We start from the raw sequence: 19050 nt of genomic DNA, 5'->3' as shown, positions 1-19050 counted from the left end.
GTAGCAAGGGCAGAAAATGCAGCGAGAAAAAAGCACCATTCAGTGCGAATTATGCGACTGAGTGGCACTGTGGCGGGAGAAATTTAAACAAAACATCACATGAGAGCGGAAGCATTTTTGATTGGGCGACATCACGATCACCTCATGATGGCGGGTGGGGTAGGCAACTTGATCAGAAGTTTTGATTGGCTGTCAGCATCACAGGAACGTCCAGTTTGACCATGTTGGACTGGGGGTGATCGTGCTAGAGGCGAACTCTGCGAATTTCGCCCACTTCTTGGAGCTCCGTGCGTGTTATGCTAATGCACCCATGTTACAGTAATAAAATTGTATTAAATCGTACTAATTTTTTGCTCTCCGTGCTGGACGCGAATCATGCTGGACAAACACGTGTTGGACGTGAGGGTACTGTAGGTGTTTTTCTGAGTTAGAGTGGGTTGGGGTCCATAAGTACCAGTCCAGGAAGCAGAGACCCAGTATCTGGATGGGCCCACTTTCTGGACATGCCTTTGGCTCTATTACGTTAGATATCAGAGGGATTACTTGTGATAATGTACAACTACTCAGCTTCAAAAAAACATCACAACCAGCATCCTATTTAAAAAGTGAATTTACAGTGACCAATCAAAGAAAATAATCATGAAGTGAATATGCGGGCGAGAATCATATAAAATTTTTGCTTCTTTTAAATTTCGCTTTACTGTGTAATAAAATTAAGAAATAACTATAATCTATATATCATTGTAATGGTAATTTACTGTTGTTTTGCATGGTTTAAGCCAGATTTATATGTTGTTATTAGTTTTTTTATTCTGAACATTTTTCTACGGCAAGGTATAAAATTTTTGGTTTTCACCTAACTTCAACTCATCATTTTGACTTTTCATTTTCTTTGTTTTCATTTTTTGATCATACTGCAGTAAAGTACAACTATTCAGCTTTAAAATGACACCAAAACCAACACTCTGTCATGAAAAGTGTATTTACACAGAGCGATCAAAGAAAAATATTGCAGCTCGAAAATGTGAGTCAGCGTGAGAGCAACTGATTCTAGCACAGACATAATCTGCCCGGCCCATAAACCTGATAGGGTTAACACTGCCCATACATATAGTGGTGTGTCACTGTATATCAGTAAGAGAAGATTACATGTATTTAGACTCAGCTTCTGCTTTACTGGATTATAGTATATGTACTTGGATTTACCTTCTGGTCTTACTGGCTACCCATTGCTCACAGGATGAATCTCTTGGGTTTGTGTCAGTGCTTTTTCTTCTTAGAGGCAGCTTGGGGAAAAAGAAATGTAGACTGAGACAACAGACACATAAGTTGTGCATAAGAGTCTACACTATGAGTATTCTGTTATAGGCAGGGTGCCTCATGCCAGAGGTATTTTTAGTGCCCAGCCTATGTTGTACTGGAACACTGATTTTTTTTATTTATTTTTTTTATTTATTTTTTTTTTTACTGAATAAGTTGAGAGATAAGGGAGCCTATTCTCAGCAAGGTATGAATATTGTAGCATTCTGGACATGTGGATCCTTTAAGCAAGTAAATGAAGATACAGTATTTGTTCTAAAGCCCTCTATCTTCAAGCTGAAGGAAATAATGAATAATGTGTAATAGAGGCTGACTGGATATTGGACAGTTTCAAACTTAAATACTTACATTAATATTGTATATATCATCAGCTCTGTAGAGCGTATGGTCATGCATATTCATTTCAGGAGCTTGTGTTGAACACCAGTGGAATAATCATTGTGGAGGGGATTCGGCTGTTCTGGCGAGGAGAGACATCGGTGATCAACTTAGCCACAGAGTTAGAAACAGTGGTGGCCGATGCCCCTACTCCGCCAGATACTCTGTGCCAACATCTCACCACACACCTCCGTCTTATGATTCTTATGATGCCGGTTAGAATAGTGTATAAGTATATATAAAAGATATTTATGTGTGTGTGTGTGTGTGTGTGTGTGTGTGTGTGTGTGTATTTTACCTAATTGTGATATACAGGAAATGAGCTATGCTCGTGGGGTCCCGTCTCATTTTCTCAGTAAGTCAAATTTAGCTTTAAACTCGTTTAAGTTTGTGTGTGTGTGTGTGTGTGTGTGTGTGTGTGTGTGTGTGTGTGTGTAAAATTATATACAATGACCTCACATTCAGTAGGGTAATTAGATCAGACAGCACTACCATACTGGACTCATTCCATACTGAACAAATAATAAACCATATGGAGAATATTACAGTGGCCTTTCATCCAATTTTGTACTTAGATCAAACAACACTGCTGTACGTCACTAATTCCGTACTGGACAAATAAGAAACCACATGGGGATTATTACTTATGTCAGTCAAGGCTATAATTTAAGACACGAGAATCCATAGAATGTTGTAAACATTGAGAAGCAAACACACAAAATTGCAGTTTTGCATGATGAACAAGGGTAGATAGTATAAAAAATAAATGTGGTACTGTCCAACATGCTTGTTGGCATGCTGGCGATCACAAGAAGACTGATGCTCAGTGACATCACCTCTACCAGCCAATACATGTTCTCATTGGCTGTAGCACCTTTCAACTTTCCAGAATAACAAACCACCTCCCCAAAAGAAACACCTTAGATCATGCACATGTGTGGAAGCAAACCGTACGAATGTATGTTTTCCATACAATACTAATTTCCTTTTTTACTGAATATTTTGAGTGTCTGCCATACTAAAGGTGATTACCACTAAAGATACACATGTTGGATATGAGGCCACTGTATTTAGATCAGGTAAGACTTTAACTTAAGGCAAAAAGTCCCTAGAATGTTGTGAACAATGATTGTCAGACTCATACATACAATTTATCATATGTATTGAACATAAGATTATAGTGTGCCATGATAACTTAGAACAGGTAGCACAAGAAAAGAAAGGGGGGGGTACTGTTTAACATGCGGTGCACAAAATTTAAAATCGCATTATTATTGTTTTCAGTAAAAAATTATTATTGTAATAGCATTAAAAAAAGAAAATGTGTAGTTTTGAAATGTCAGCTACTCAACCCCACCAGTATTACACACAAGCTGTGGCAAGTGTCCACCAGTGATGTCAGATTTTCAGGTTGATTCAGCTCCAACGTCAGGCCATTCCTAATTGCATATCCATGCTACCTAACGTTATATGACCTAACCTAACCTAACCTAATGCAGTGTAAGCTAACCTAACTTAGTTTAACCTAACCTAACCAGCTGCAACAACTTAGGGATGAATTAATTTTGGGTCTGAATCGATCCATTGTCCTCTGTAGGATGCCACACAAACATCAACAAACCTTACTTGGTGCTCTTCCATCCATCCATCATCCAATCCTATGTTGCCCAATGAGGAGCATAGGAACCTGGGGCTAGGCAAGTTGGCCTTGACTATTTAAGATGAGAGTGACCAGCCTCACTCATCCCTGAGTGGCATTATGTGAGCAATTAACCCCAACCACCCCATGGATATAAACCTACACAGGCTCAATCTGATTGGAGCACCTTAATTACCCATTAAACCACCAGGTGCCATAATTTGGTTACCACCCAGTGTAGTAAATGGCTCCTGGTGTACAGGAAACCATTTGGTTGTCACTTAGTGTAGAGTTACCTAAAGACAGAAGGAAGAGGAAAGAATGAAGGACAGACAGAAGATGGCATGTAAAGTCACCCATAGGCAGAAGAAAGAAGAAAGAGTGAAGGAAAGAAAGACAAAAGAGGAAGGATGGAAGAGAGGAAAAGGCAAACACCCAGTGCAGCAGTACATTGAGTGAATGGATGGTGAGTGCCCCCACCTTCCACAATTTCTGCAGAATTTGGATGTCTATCTGTCTATCTATCTATTGCCAGACGCCTCAATCCCGTTCGGGGTGGCCACAAACAAATCACCTCCATGTCGCCCTGTCCCCCGCCATTTCACTGCCCTACTCCCAACTCATATCCCCCTCTCTCGTATACCTCTCCATCCCGTCCCTCCATCTCATCCTCGGCCTCCCCCTCCCTCTTCCCCCCTCCACCTCACTCACATACACTCTCTTCGTCAGTCTTTCACCCTCCATCCTCTCCACATGGCCAAACCACCTCAATGTGTTCCTCCTAATGCTTCCTATCACATCAACATCTACACCACAACGCTCCTTTATATCCTCATTCGTCAGCCTGTCTCTCCATGTGACTCCACAGGCTTCTCTTAAATAACTCATTTCCACTGCTCTCACTCTTGACTTGTGTCCTTCCAACAACGTCCAAGCTTCACTTCCATACATTAGAGTTGGTATCACAATACTGTCATGTAACTTTTTCACTTCCATGCTTACTTCCCTGTTTCTTATCACTGCTTTCAAAGAACCAGCAACCTTTCTTCCCTGCTGTTCCCTTTCAAGCACTTCACCCTCCAAACCTCCATCCTTACTCATCACACTACCCAAGTACTTAAACGTACTCACATTTTCCAATTCCTCACCATCCAACCTCGCTGTACATTCACTAACTTCACCTCTCTCAAAGACCATCACTTTACTCTTCCCTACATTCACCTTTAGATTCTGTTTCTTACACACTCTCCCAAACTCATCCACCAAGCCTTGCAGCTCCCCTTCATCTTCACTTAACAACACAGTATCATCTGCAAACAACAGTACAGGGAGTTTCCAAACACTATCCTCTCTCACCAGGGCCACTCCAACATCCACTACCCTATCTTGTACCTCTTTTATTACCCCATCCATGTACAGATTGAACAACCATGGAGACATGACACATCCTTGTTTCAACCCAACTTTCAAAGAGAAAAATTCACTTAGTTCACCATCTACACGCACTGCAGCCTTCGCACCATCATACATACTCCTCACAGCATTCAACAACTTCCCCTCTACTCCATATATTCTTAACACTTTCCACAATCCTTGTCTATCCACCCTGTCATATGCTTTCTCCAAATCCATGAAAGCCGCATACAACTTATTTCCCTTCTCTAGAAACTTTTCCACTAAAGATCTAAGAATTAATATCTGATCTACACAACCTCTTCCCTTCCTGAAGCCTCCCTGTTCTTCTCCAACTAATTTTTCTGTTCTTTCTCTAACTCTGTCAATAAGTAGCCTACCATACACTTTTCCTATTATACTAAGAAGACAAATGCCCCTATGATTACCACACACTTCTTTTTCCCCTTTTCCTTTGTACAAGGGAATACTTATACCTGACTTCCAATCCTCCGGGACTCTACCTTCCTCCCAGGCCAATCTGCACATCTTCCACATCCATTCTACTACTATCTCTCCCCCATGCTTCAGCATTGCACCACACACTCCATCAATTCCTGGTGCTTTCCCCGATTTAACTTTCTTCATTGCTTCCACAACTTCTATCCTACTGATTTCTTCCTGTCTTCTCACCTTCCTCCTTCTCCCAGCCATTCCCCAGCCACTTATACTCGCATTACTTCCATCCTCTATGTTCAACAATTCCTTGAAGTGTTCTCTCCATCTGCTCACTTTTTCTCCCTTCTCCACTAGTAATCTACCATTTTTATCTTTCACTCCCCTGCTAACTTCACTTCCACCCTGTCTTACTCTTTTCGCCTCTTTCCAGAACATTTTCTTACAGTCCCTCCACTTTACACTCAAATTCCTTCCAAATTCCTCCTCCACTGTCTTCTTACTCTCTCTTACTAATCTTTTCACCTCTCTTTCTTCCTACAAATAACTCTCTCTTCTGCCTCTCAACTTCTTCCACGCCCCTATTTCTCATCCATTCGTTGTATTCTTTCTTCTTTTGTGCCACAGCCTGTCTCACCTCTTCAGTCCACCACTCTGTTCCTTGCACCCCCCTCCATCTTCTCTTCCTTCCACACACCACATCACATGCTGCACATATTTCTTCTGTAAATATCCTACACACACCTTCCACAGCCCCCATCTCCTTCAATTCATATTTACCCAATCATTCCTCCACTTCTCTCTTATACTCTGCCTTTTTCTCATCCTCTTGTAACCTTTCTACTCTTCTTGCAAGTACTCCTTCCTCTCGTCTTTCCCTTCTTCTATTCCTCCATCTTACTTGAATCCTAATTCTGGCCACCACCAAGTAGTGGTCAGAAAGTCCACTTCCCCAACCTCTATAAGCTCTTGCATCCATTACACATCTTCGCATCCTTTCATCCACACACACATAATCAGTCATTGCCTTCCTTTCATTCAGTTCACCACCCACCCTTCTCATCACTCGCCATGTATACCTGTGGATCATTTTATGCCTGAAGAGGGTATTGGCTATCACCAACGCCCTCCCAGCACAAATGTCCACTAACACACTGCCATTCTCATGTATCTCAGCAGGCACACCCCACTCACCAACTATTCCATCCACCTTCACATTCCCAACTTTACCATTCATATCACCGATCAAAAACACTCTCTCATTCCTTCCAAACTTTTTCATGCACACTTCTACATTTGTCCAGAACTCTTCTCTCACTCTTCTAGCACGGTCTTGCGTTGGCGCATACACACACACAAACGCCCACATTTGTATTCCAACTTTCAACTTTACCCACACAATCCTTGACCCAACTGATCCATACTGTCTTATGCTCTTCTTCCATCTTTTACTCACAACTATACATACTCCTTCCTTTGCCCTCTCATGCTCACCTACTGCACATATACCCCATCCATACTCCCATTCTCTCACACTTTCTCCTCTCCATTTTGTTTCAGTTATTCCACATACATCCACTTTTGCACCCTCAAGCACCTGGACAATCTATACTCCTTCCTTTGCCCTCTCATTCTCACCTACTCCTGCACATATACCCCATCCATACTCCCATTCTCTCACACTTTCTCCTCTCCATTTTGTTTCAGTTATTCCACATACATCCACCTTTGCACCCTCAAGCACCTGGACAATCTCTCTCTCTTTCACCTCATCATTTATGTCATAAATCAATTATACAATTATGAGAGATAATCCTGGTCATAATTAATGGGATCTCTCCTGCAGTTCGTCCCAACATCCTATTATGGTGTTACACTGGAGAGCACAGAGAGACTAATACTCAGTGACATCACACTTGCAAATGAATGTTTTGATTGGCTTCTGTCCTTTCTCAGCCAATGCATATTTTCACTAGCTGCAGCATCTCTCCTGGGACTTCACTGAATAGCAAACACCCCCACCCCCTCAGCTTTCATGCATGTATGTGGAAGTAAACTGAACTAATGTAAATGTTCCATAGTAGAGTAATTAATTTTTTACTGATTATTTTGAGTGTCTGCTGTATTAAAGGTTGTAAGTACTAAAGAAACTCGTGTTGGATGTGATGGCACTGTCGATTCGTCATAGTTAAAGTAAAATGAATGATGGGACTATTTTCCATCAGCAGAATATTTTGCAGATGTGTTGGAAGAAAGGGATACTCACCATCCACTCATTCGATGTAGTCCTGCTCTCGGGTGACTTCCCTTTCCTCTCTTCCTTCTTTCCTTCCTTCTTCTTCTGTCTTTCTTTCTTTCCTCTTCCTTCTGTTTATGTGTGACTACACTGAACGACAAGCCAGATGTATTCCTGTACACCAGGAAACCATTTACAATGCTGGGTGGTAAATATAGAACCAAACTATGGTGCCTTGTTTAATAGTGGGTAATGAAGGCACTCCAACTGGACTGAGCCTGTGTTGGTTAATAAATCAAGAGGTGGTTGGGGTTTATTGCTCACGTAATGCCACTCAGGGATGGGCAAGGCTGGTCACCCTCACCTTAACTGTTGGGACCAACTTGCCTAGCCCCGGGCTCCTGTGCTCCTCAAGGGGCAACACAGGATTAGTTGATGTATGTATGTATGTTTTAAAATTCAGTCCTATTTTAATTGATTTTAGAATATATTTGTTATTATCTTGGGTAGTACAGTACAAGCTCATAAATCTGATATGCTTGGTTCCAAAGATTTCATCCAAAATGGAATACAGGATATGTATTTTGGAAAGTGGAGTATAATTATAACACAAGACAGTATCATGTAATCAGTAGCCTAGTGTGAATAGTAAAAACAGTGAAGTTCCGTTCATTAGTAATTGATTATCTGCTCTTGTATGTATCTGCAAAAGAACTTTGTGGTCAAATATGCATTGATTGTGTGAGGACAGGTGATAAGTCTTCTATAGCATGAAGAAGTAATTTGGAAACTGGAGGTTTTTGGAAGTGCTGTAGGATATTCAGGATTGGGAGTTTGTATATCATATTGTTATTTGACTGTATTATGTTCTCATATTTTCCAGCCTCGACATGAAAATGCTGTACTAGAAGCTAATGCACTTCATCAACAACTGACTGAAGTTATTGAAAGGCTGACGTCAGGAGGACAGGGTGGTAATTCATCAAGCAGTGATATGAGTCAAGGGCAGATGTTGCTAATGGGCTTCCATCTGCTGTTTGAGGCTGTAGAGACTCAGCTAGATCAACTGATGGATGCTATCACCTATGCTCCTCTCCCTCAGCCATGGCCAAGAGTTGATACTGCTAGGGAAGCTGCAGAAATTATGGTACGTTTGTAATGAGTTTAGAGCTTACCTTGCCAGCAATTATCAAAGAACAGTGCGAGTATAAGTGGTTGGGGAATGGCTGGGAGAAGAAGAGATGAGAGGAGGGAGGAAGAGATCAGTAGGGCGGAAGTAGTGGAAACGATGAAGAATATTAAATTGGGAAAGGCCCCAGGAATTGATGGAGTGTGTGGTGAAATGCTTAGGTATGGGGGTGAGATTGTTGTGGAGTGGTTATGGAAGTTGTGTAGATTGGCTTGGGAAGAGGGAAGGGTTCCAGAGGACTGGAAATCAGGTATAATTGTTCCTTTATACAAAGGAAAAGGAGAGAGAGAAGTATGTGGTAACCATAGGGGTATTTGCCTACTTAGTGAGACTGGTAAAATATATGGTAGAATACTCATTGATAGGGTTAGGCATATGACAGAGGAGCTAGTTGGAGAAGAACAAGGGGGATTTAGGAAGGGAAAAGAGTGTGTAGATCAGATATTTGTTCTAAGATGTTTAGTGGAGAAGTATCTAGAGAAGGGAAGGAAAGTGTATGCTGCCTTCATGGACTTGGAGAAAGCTTATGACAGAATAGATAGGCAAGGTATGTGGAAGGTATTAAGAATATATGGAGTGGAGGGGAAATTGTTGAGTGCTGTGAAGAGTATGTACGAGGGAGCTAGGGCTACGGTGCGAATGGATGGTGAGCTGAGTGAGTTCTTTGATCTCAATGTGGGACTGAAACAGGGTTGTGTGATGTCTCCATGGCTGTTTAATATATACATGGATGGGGTTGTAAAGGAGGTGCAGGGTAGGGCAGTGGATGTGGGGGTGGCTCTAATGAATGAGAGTGAGATTTGGAAGCTTCCGGTGTTGCTGTTTGCTGATGATACAGTGCTGTTGAGTGAAGATGAATGGGAGTTGCAAGGTTTGGTGATTGAATTTGGGACAGTGTGTAGGAGGAGGAATCTGAAAGTTAATGTAAACAAAAGTAAAGTTATGGTGTCTGAGAGGAATGAAGTCACAGAGTGTGCAGTGAGGTTGGATGGTGAGGATATGGAGAATGTGAGTGCATTCAAGTACTGTACTTGGGTAGTGTGATGAGTAAGGATGGAACTTTGGGGGATGAAGTGCGTGAAAGGGTACAGCAGGGAAGGAAGGTTGTTGGTACCCTGAAAGCAGTGATGAGAAATAGGGAGGTGAGTATTGAAGTTAAGAAGTCACTGCATGATGGTATTGTGATCCCTACCCTGACGTATGGAAGCGAGGCATGGACCTTACAAGAGGGGAACAAGTCAAGAGTGAGAGCAGTGGAAATGAGTTGCTTGAGAGGAGCATGTGGAGTGACGTGGAGGGACAGGTTGACGAATGAAGAAGTGAAGGAATGCTGTGGGGTGGATGTGGATGTGGTTGAGAAGATTAGGAGAAATACACTGAGGTGGTTTGGACATGTGGAGAGAATGGAGAATGAAAGACTGACTAAGAGGGTGTATGTGGGTGAGGTGGAGGGAGGGAGAGGGAGAGGTAGACCGAGGATGAGGTGGAGGGATGGAGTTGAGAGGTATATGAGGGAGGGGGGGTGAGTTGGGGGGAGGGTAGTCGGTTGGTGGGTGACAGAGCGACTTGGAGGCGTTTTGTCTGCAGCCACCCTTTGCGGGATTAGGGCGTCGGGCTATAGATAGATAGATAGATAGATTATCCTTAAGCTGCTAGGTGCCGTGAGGCATGTGTAAGGGTAAATGGGCATTTAAGTGAATAGTTCACGATCGGTATGTGTGTGCGACAAGGTTGTTTGATGTCCTCATGGTTGTTATATTTATTTATATATGGATGGGGTGATCGGAGAAGTAAAAACACGAGTATTGAAGAGAGGGATGGGGTTGGTAATGAATGGTGATGGGTGGAATATCAAATTTGTTTTATGTTGATGATGAAGTGCTCCTTGCAAATATAAGACAAGAGCTTGGTAGATTAGTGCCAAGTTTTCTAGATGTCTGTGAGCATCATGCCTTGAGAGTATATGTAGAAGAAGTTAAAATGATGGTAATTCAGATAGAATGTGACTCTCAGTGTGATGTTACAGTAAGTGGAGAGAGTTTGGAATTGGTGAGAGAGTTCAAATACCTGGGTACAGTGATAGAAAAGAGAGGAAAATGTGCAAAAGACTGGAAAAGTAGAGTGATACAAGGAAGGAAAGTAGGTGGTGCAATGAAAGCCTTGATAAGAAAGAGAGGCTTGAGTGTTGCAGCTCCACCAGACTTACATGAAGGATTGTTAATGTCAGCTTTAACATAAGGTTGTGAGACTGTGGTGTGGCACAAAAATGAAAAGTCAATAGTAAGAGCAGTGGAGATAGGACTGCTGAAGAATGTGTATGGGGTGCAGAGAGTGGATAGGATATAGAATAATGTGATTCATGAACAATGCTGAGTGAGCAAGTCTGTGGAGACCGGAATCAAAGAGAGTGTACTGAGGTGGTATGGTCATGTGGAGAAAATGGTTGACAATAGAGTGGTGAAAAAAGTATATCTGAGTGAATTTAAAGGAGGGAGGAGGTGAGGTTGGCCAAGAAGAAGGTGGAGGGATGTGGTGGATGAGTGTGTGAGGAAGAGGTATGGAAGCTGGTGAGGCTAAGGGACTGAAAGAGACTGAGCTGGCTGGATGCATTTTATGTGGAGAAGTGCATAATTTGGCACCCCTTTTTAATGTGATGGCATTCAGGTTCACTAGCAGATAGGTATAATATGTGAAGCTACAGGACGTGGTAAAATTTTTTGGTCTATCTGATGGAGCCAGGATTTCGTGGGCTTGAATGATGAGTGAATGGAAGCGTGGCCCATTGAATTGGACAAACTTTGGCTGTTTGGACTTTGCTATTCCTCACCATGCCTTAGAGTGGGAAAGGAGGTCCGGATAATGATGGTAATGACGATCCTTAACCCTTGCTGAGCAGCAGACTTCATACGAGGCACAAGAAAAGTCTGCACAGGCCATGCTGGAAACTTCATATGAGGTGCAATTTCCATTGCTTATAAAACAGTGACTACCCCTGGGGGTAGGGGGGTTTGTCAAGAATACTCCCCCAGTATCCCTGCTTGTCGTAAAAGGCGACTAAAAGGGTTGGCGGAGGGTTAGTGCCCCTCCCCGGAAAACAACTAACTAAAAAAAAACAAACAATAAGCCTCGGACAAGGACTGACCAAACGTTGACGACCAAGGACCGGACAAAGGACATTGCAATTGGAACGTGGAATGTAAGGGGAGCAAATGATGAGGTGAAAGAGAGAGAGATTGTCCAGGTGCGTGAGGGTGCGAAAGTGGATGTATGTGGAATAACTGAAACAAAATGGAGAGGAGAAAGTGTGAGAGAATGGGAGTATGGATGGGGTATATGTGCAGGAGTAGGTGAGAATGAGAGGGCAAAGGAAGGAGTATGTATAGTTGTGAGTAAAAGATGGAAGAAGAGCATAAGACAGTATGGATCAGTTGGATCAAGGATTGTGTGGGTAAAGTTGAAAGTTGGAATACAAATGTGGGCGATTGTGTGTGTGTACGCGCCAACGCAAGATCGTGCTAGAAGAGTGAGAGAAGAGTTCTGGACAAATGTAGAAGTGTGCATGGAAAAGTTTGGAAGGAATGATAGAGTGTTTTTGATTGGTGATATGAATGGTAAAGTTGGGAATGTGAAGGTGGATGGAATAGTTGGTGAGTGGGGTGTGCCTGCTGAGATAGATGAGAATGGGAGTGCGTTAGTGGACATTTGTGCTGGGAGGGGGTTGGTGATAGCCAATACCCTCTTCAGGCATAAAATGATCCACAGGTATACATGGCGAGTGATGAGAAGGGTGGGTGGTGAATTGAGTGAAAGGAAGGCAATGATTGATTATGTGTGTGTGGATGAAAGGATGTGAAGATGTATATTGGATGCAAGAGTTTATAGAGGTTGGGGGAGTGGACTTTCTGACCAGTACTTGGTGGTGGCCAGAATTAGGATGCAAGTAAGATGGAGGAATAGAAGAAGGGAAAGACGAGAGGAAGGAGTAGTTGCAAGGAGAGTGGAAAGGTTACAAGAGGATGAGAAAAAGGCAGAGTATAAGAGAGAAGTGGAGGAACGATTGGGCAAATATGAGTTGGAGCAGATGGGGGACGTGGAAGGTGTGTGTAGAATATTTACAGAAGAAATATGTGCAGCATGTGATGTGGTGTGTGGAAGGAAGAGAAGACGGAGGGGGGTGCAAGGAACAGCGTGGTGGACTGAAGAGGTGAAACGGGGTGTGGCACAAAAGAAGAAAGCATACAATGAATGGATGAGAAATAGGGGCGTGGAAGAAGTTGAGAGGCGGAAGAGAGAGTTATATGTAGAAAGAAAGAGAGAGGTGAAAAGATTAGTGAGAGAGTAAGAAGAGAGTGGATGAGGAATTTGGAAGGAATTTGAGTGTAAAGTGGAGGGACTGTAAGAAAGAGGTGAAAAGAGTAAGACAGGGTGGAAGTGAAGTTAGCAGGGGAGTGAAAGATAAAAATGGTAGATTACTAGTGGAGAAGGGAGAAAAAGTGAGCAGATGGAGAGAACACTTTAAGGAATTGTTGAACGTGGAGGATGGAAGTAATGTGAGTATAAGTGGCTGGGGAATGGCTGGAAGAAGGAGGGAGGTGAGAAGACAGGAAGAAATCAGTAGGATACAAGTTGTGGAAGCAATGAAGAAAGTTAAATCAGGGAAAGCCCCAGGAATTGATGGAGTGTGTGGTGAAATGCTGAAGCATGGGGGAGAGATAGTAGTAGAATGGATGTGGAAGATGTGCAGATTGGCCTGGGAGGAAGGTAGAGTCCCGGAGGATTGGAAGTCAGGTATAAGTATTCCCTTGTACAAAGGAAAAGGGGAAAAAGAAGTGTGTGGTAATCATAGGGGCATTTGTCTTCTTAGTATAATAGGAAAAGTGTATGGTAGGATACTTATTGACAGAGTTAGAGAAAGAACAGAGAAATTAGTTGGAGAAGAACAGGGAGGCTTTAGGAAGGGAAGAGGTTGTGTAGACCAGATATTAATTCTCAGATCTTTAGTGGAAATGTTTCTAGAGAAGGGAAAGAAGTTGTATGCGGCTTTCATGGATTTGGAGAAAGCATATGACAGGGTGGATAGACTAGGATTGTGGAAAGTGTTAAGAATATATGGAGTAGATGGGAAGTTGTTGAATGCTGTGAAGAGTATGTACGATGGTGCGAAGGCTGCAGTGCGTGTGGATGGTGAACTAAGTGAATTTTTCTCTTTGAAAGTTGGGTTGAAACAGGGATGTGTCATGTCTCCATGGTTGTTCAATCTGTACATGGATGGGGTAATAAAAGAAGTACAAGGTAGGGTAGTGGATGTTGGAGTGGCCCTGGTGAGAGAGGATTGTGTTTGGAAACTCCCTGTACTGTTGTTTCCAGATGATACCGTGTTGTTGATTGAAGACTAAGGGGAGCTGCAAGGCTTGAAGGATGAGTTTGAGAGAGTGTGTAAGAAACGGAATCTAAAGGTGAATGTAGGGAAGAGTAAAGTGATGGTCTTTGAGAGAGGTGAAGTGAGTGAATGTACAGCGAGGTTGGATGGTGAGGAATTGGAAAATGTGAGTACATTTGAGTACTTGGGTAGTGTGATGAGTAAGGATGGAGGTTTGGAGGGTGAAGTGCTTGAAAGGGTACAGCAGGGAAGAAAGGTTGCTGGTTCTTTGAAAGCAGTGATAAGAAACAGGGAAGTGAGCATGGAAGTGAAAAAGTTACTACATGACAGTATTGTAATACCAACTCTAACATACGGAAGTGAAGCTTGGACGTTGTTGGAAGGACACAAGTCAAGAGTGAGAGCCGTGGAAATGAGTTATTTAAGAGGAGCCTGTGGAGTCACATGGAGAGACAGGCTGACGAATGAGGATATAAAGGAGCATTGTGGTGTTGATGTGGATGTGATAGGAAGCGTTATGAGGAACACACTGAGGTTGTTTGGCCATGTGGAGAGGATGGAGGGTCAAAGACTGACGAAGAGAGTGTATGTGAGTGAGGTGGAGGGGGAAAGAGGGAGGGGGAGGCCGAGGATGAGATGGAGAGATGGGGTGGAGAGGTATATGAGAGAGGGGGGTGTGAGTTGGGAGCAGGGGAGTGAAATGGCGGGGGACAGGGCGACTTGGAGGCGATTTGTTTGTGGCCACCCCAAATGGGATTGAGGCGTCTGGCAATAGATAGATAGATAGACTCAGGGAGGGTAAACTTACTTACAGAGAATCAGCATGGCAGAGGTTAATGTGAATGGAAAATCTACCTGTCTATCTGTTTCCAGATGCCATAATACCATACGGGGTGGCCACAAACAAATCGCCTCCATGTTGCCCTGTCCCCTCCCGCGATTTCACTGCCCCGCTCCCAGCTCACATCCCCCTTTTTCATATACCTCTCCACTCCATCTCTCCATCTCATCCTTGGCCTCCACCTCACTCACATACACTCTCCTGATCAGTTTTTCACTCTCCATGCTCTCCACATGGTCAAACAAGCTCAGTGTGTTTTTCCTAACGCGCTCTATCACACCCACAACACAGCATTCCTTCACATCCTCATTTGTGAGTCTGTCTCTCCATGTGACTCCAAATGCTCCTCTCAAATAACTTATTTCCACTGCTATCACTTTTGACTTGTGTCCCTCCAATAAGGTCCAAGTTTCACTTCCATACGTTAGAGTTGGTATCACAATACTGTCATGTAATAACTTCTTCACTTCCATGCTCATGTCCCTGTTTCTTATCACTGCATTCAAGGAACCAGCAATCTTTCTTGTTGTACCCTTTCAAGCACTTCACCTCCAAACTTCCATCCTTACTCATCACACTACCCAAGTACTTAAACGTACTCACATTTTCCATTTCCTCACCATCCAACCCCACTGTACATTCAGTGACTTCACTTCTCTCAAAGACCATAACTTTACTCTTCCCTGCATTTACCTTCAGATTCTGTTTCTTACACACTCTCCCAACTCATCCACCGAGCCTTGCAGCTCCCCTTTGTCTTCACTGAACAACACAGTATCATCTGCAAACAACAGTACAGGGAGTTTCCAAACACTGCCCTCTATCATTAGAGCCACTCCAACACCCACTGCCTTACCTTGTATCTCTTTTATAACCCCATCCATATACAAATTGAACAACTATAGAGACATGACACATCCCCATTTCAATCCAACCTTCAAATAAAAAAATTCACTCAGTTCACTATCCACACACACTGCAGCCTTATCACCCTCAGACATGCTCTTCACAGCATTCAGCAGCTTCCCAGCTACTCCATATATATTTAATACTTTCCACAATCCTTGTCTCTCCACCCTGTTATATGCTTTCTCCAAATCCACGAAGACCCAGTACAACTTCTTTCCCATCACTAGAAACTTTTCAACTGAAGATCTAAGAATGAATACCTGATCTACACAACCTCTTCCCTCCCTAAAACCTCCCTGTTCTTCTCCAACTAATTCCTCTGTTATTTCCGTAACTCACTAAGTATCCTACCATATACTTTTCCTGTAACACTAAGAAGACAAATGCCCCTGTGATTACTACACACTTCGTTTTCCCCTTTTCCCTTGTACAGGGGAATAATTATACCTGACTTCCAATCCTCCAGGACCCTGCCTTCCTCCCAGGCCATTCTGCACATCTTCCACATCCATTCTACTACTATCTCTCCCAAGCAGGTTGTGAAGTGGCCAATGAGAAAGCTTGGGTTCAAGCAGAGGCTGGTTATACAAGTTATGGTTATGCATGTGGGTGCTCCCACCCAGGTGAGAGTCGTCGTTTTCGTTTTCGTAGGCTGCAACGTGCTTGCCTGTGTCAGCCTTGGTCACCTAATGGCAGCTTTCCATGCTGCACGATCTATTGCAGCCTCCCTGTTCAGTCCCTTAACCCTGAGGTCACACTTAATGACCTCGTCCCACATCTTTCACAGTCTACCCCTCACAACCCCACCCCCAATAATAACACTTCTCACCTTCTGCACCCAATTATCATCCCCCATCCTCTCCACATGCCCAAACCATCTCTATCTACCTCTCCTCATCACAACACCAGTACACTCCAGTCCCATCCTACCTCTCAGCTCTTCCATCATAAACCCAGCCCCCCCAGGCCTTGCACACAGGGACGCACTGCACATCCACCTAATCATTGTCATTTCATTACATCTGAGCCTGCGGATATCCTCCTCCTTTACTGCCCTGGTTTCACTACCGTACTGCATTACACTCCTTAACACATACTGCATGCATAGATCCCTTAGCATGTAGGGAGAGTCCTCTCTGTGTCAGGAGAGGCAGCAGCTCCCTGAACTTCTTCCAACCACTTCTCACCATAGCCACAGAGCTAGCTCCATCCTCACCTCCAGCACATGACATGTCTCCCAAACAACAAAACTCTTCCATATACTCAAGAGACTAACCAGCAAGTTCAATCCTTTCACGCTTGACAATCTCCACCTGCTCTCCTCGACACGCCGCACACATAAAATCAGTATCATCTCACAGTCTACCTCTGATACCACTACATCTCTTGTGCACCCATTTATCACAAACACTACACAAGATGGTATTACTTCCCACGCCCTTGTGGCAGACTGCACATGGCCACACTCCCTTGTCTTTGACAGTACTGCCACCAACCCTAGATATCATCACTTCTGTTTTATCTGCATTTACCCTTAAGTCCTTATGCCCCATACCAGCTCTCTACTTCCTGAATCTTTCCTCCGCCTCCCTTTCATTCTCTGCAATCAATACCAAATCATCAGCATACGACATCTCCCATGGGAGTCCGTTTCTGAAGTCACATGTGAGGGCTTCAGGTACTATGATAAACAACATGGGACTCAAAACTGACCCCTGATGCACACCAGCGTTCATGGAAAACTCATCACTCAAATCTCCATTCACTCCTACCTGGGTGCGAGCACCCACATACGTACACCCTAACCAGCCACTTCTCCAAGCCAAGCTTTCTCATTGCCCACTTCAGCACCTCTCTAGGGACTTTGTCAATGGCCTTTTCCAAATCAACAAGAACAAGATACAGATCCCTTTTCTTCCCAATATATTTTTCCTGAAGCTGTCGAACAATGATTATGGCATCAGTGGTCCCCCTGCCAGGCATAAACCCAAACTGCATCTCATCAATATTCAGTCTTTCTCTAATCATACCTTCTAGAACTCTCTCCATTACTTTCATTATCTGATCTGAGAGCTTTATACCTCTGTAATTTCCTCTTTCCAGGGCATCACCCTTCCCTTTATACACATTTACAATTACACTCTTCAACCAATCATCTGGGACTATGCACTCATATATAATCATATTTATCAGGTCAGTGACTAACCTTACTCCTATATCTCCTGAGGCCTTAAACATTTCAGCAGTCAACCCCGACACACCTGCTGCCTTCCCTACCTGCATCCTGCCTATTGCCTCACTCATAGTAGCAGCGTCAATCAAAGGCCAAGGGCCAAACAATGGATCTGCTGGTGTGAGTGAATGAAAACTTGAGTGATGAGTTTTTCATGAATGTAGGTGTGCATCTGGGGTCAGTCTTGAGCCACACTCCAGGACCAGTCTTGAGCCCCTTATTGTTTATCATGGTGCTTGAAGCCTTCTTACATGACTACAGAGATGGACTCTCATGGAAAATGTCATATGTCGATGATTTGGAGCTGATTGCAGAGAATATAAGGGAGGCAGATTAGAGATTTAGTAAATGGAGAGATATTATAAGGCACAAGGGTTTGAGAGTAAATGTAGATAAAATGAAAGAAAAGCGTTCGGAATCTGAATGCTAATCACCCGACGGAATATGGTGTTGGCCAAGTTACTAGCACGGGCATGTGGCAACCCCCCTGGGGGGGCCTGGGGGCAGGGGAGAATGTCTCCTTCTGGGGGGTATGGGGGAGCAGTTGTCCCCCCAGAGGGGGCCAGGGGGATAGCTCAATCTGTTCATGTGATGTAATGGTACTAAAGATGGGAAATAAAACCTAGATCATTAGATATAATGGTACTAAAGGTGGGCAATAAAAACTAGTTGACCTTTGGTAGCCATTTTGGTAACCATGACCTTGACCAAGAGTTCCCACCTTCAAACTCAACCAAGATTTTGGCCATATCTTGATACCCTGAAGGTTTCATGTTGATAGCTCAAGCCATTCGTGAGATATAATGGCAACACACACACACACACACACACACACACACACACACACACACACACACACACACACACACACACACACACACACACACACACACACACACACACACACACACAACCGAACAGCCGGAGAGAGCAGACGTCCCAGGCATCGCTCCTAACCTTGAGTAGTTTCAGGAATTTTGTCTGTCCTGTCTCCTAGGGTCTTTCTTTAAATTTAAAATAATGAAAGCTAGTAGACTACCAAAAATGTAAAGATTTGTTGGCAATAGTATACATGAA

At 43.4% G+C, this 19050-nt stretch overlaps 1 protein-coding gene across 1 annotated transcript in view; it reads left to right on the top strand.

The window, feature by feature from the left end:
• Positions 1-19050, top strand: part of nonC (serine/threonine-protein kinase Smg1) — a 1312439-nt gene that overhangs the window by 1254454 nt on the left and 38935 nt on the right. Inside the window, exons 52-53 of the mRNA XM_080284159.1 lie at positions 1728-1913; positions 8305-8572. Coding sequence (XP_080140285.1) covers positions 1728-1913; positions 8305-8572 — 454 coding nt within the window. The remainder of the gene's footprint in view (positions 1-1727; positions 1914-8304; positions 8573-19050) is intronic.

Source organism: Coenobita brevimanus, chromosome 100, assembly GCF_032717465.1.
Source record: "Coenobita brevimanus isolate Jiangsu-jjx chromosome 100, ASM3271746v2, whole genome shotgun sequence".
Lineage (NCBI taxonomy): Eukaryota > Metazoa > Arthropoda > Malacostraca > Decapoda > Coenobitidae > Coenobita > Coenobita brevimanus.
Note: the sequence above shows the minus strand (reverse complement) of the source record. Positions and strands in the feature narration are given on the sequence as shown.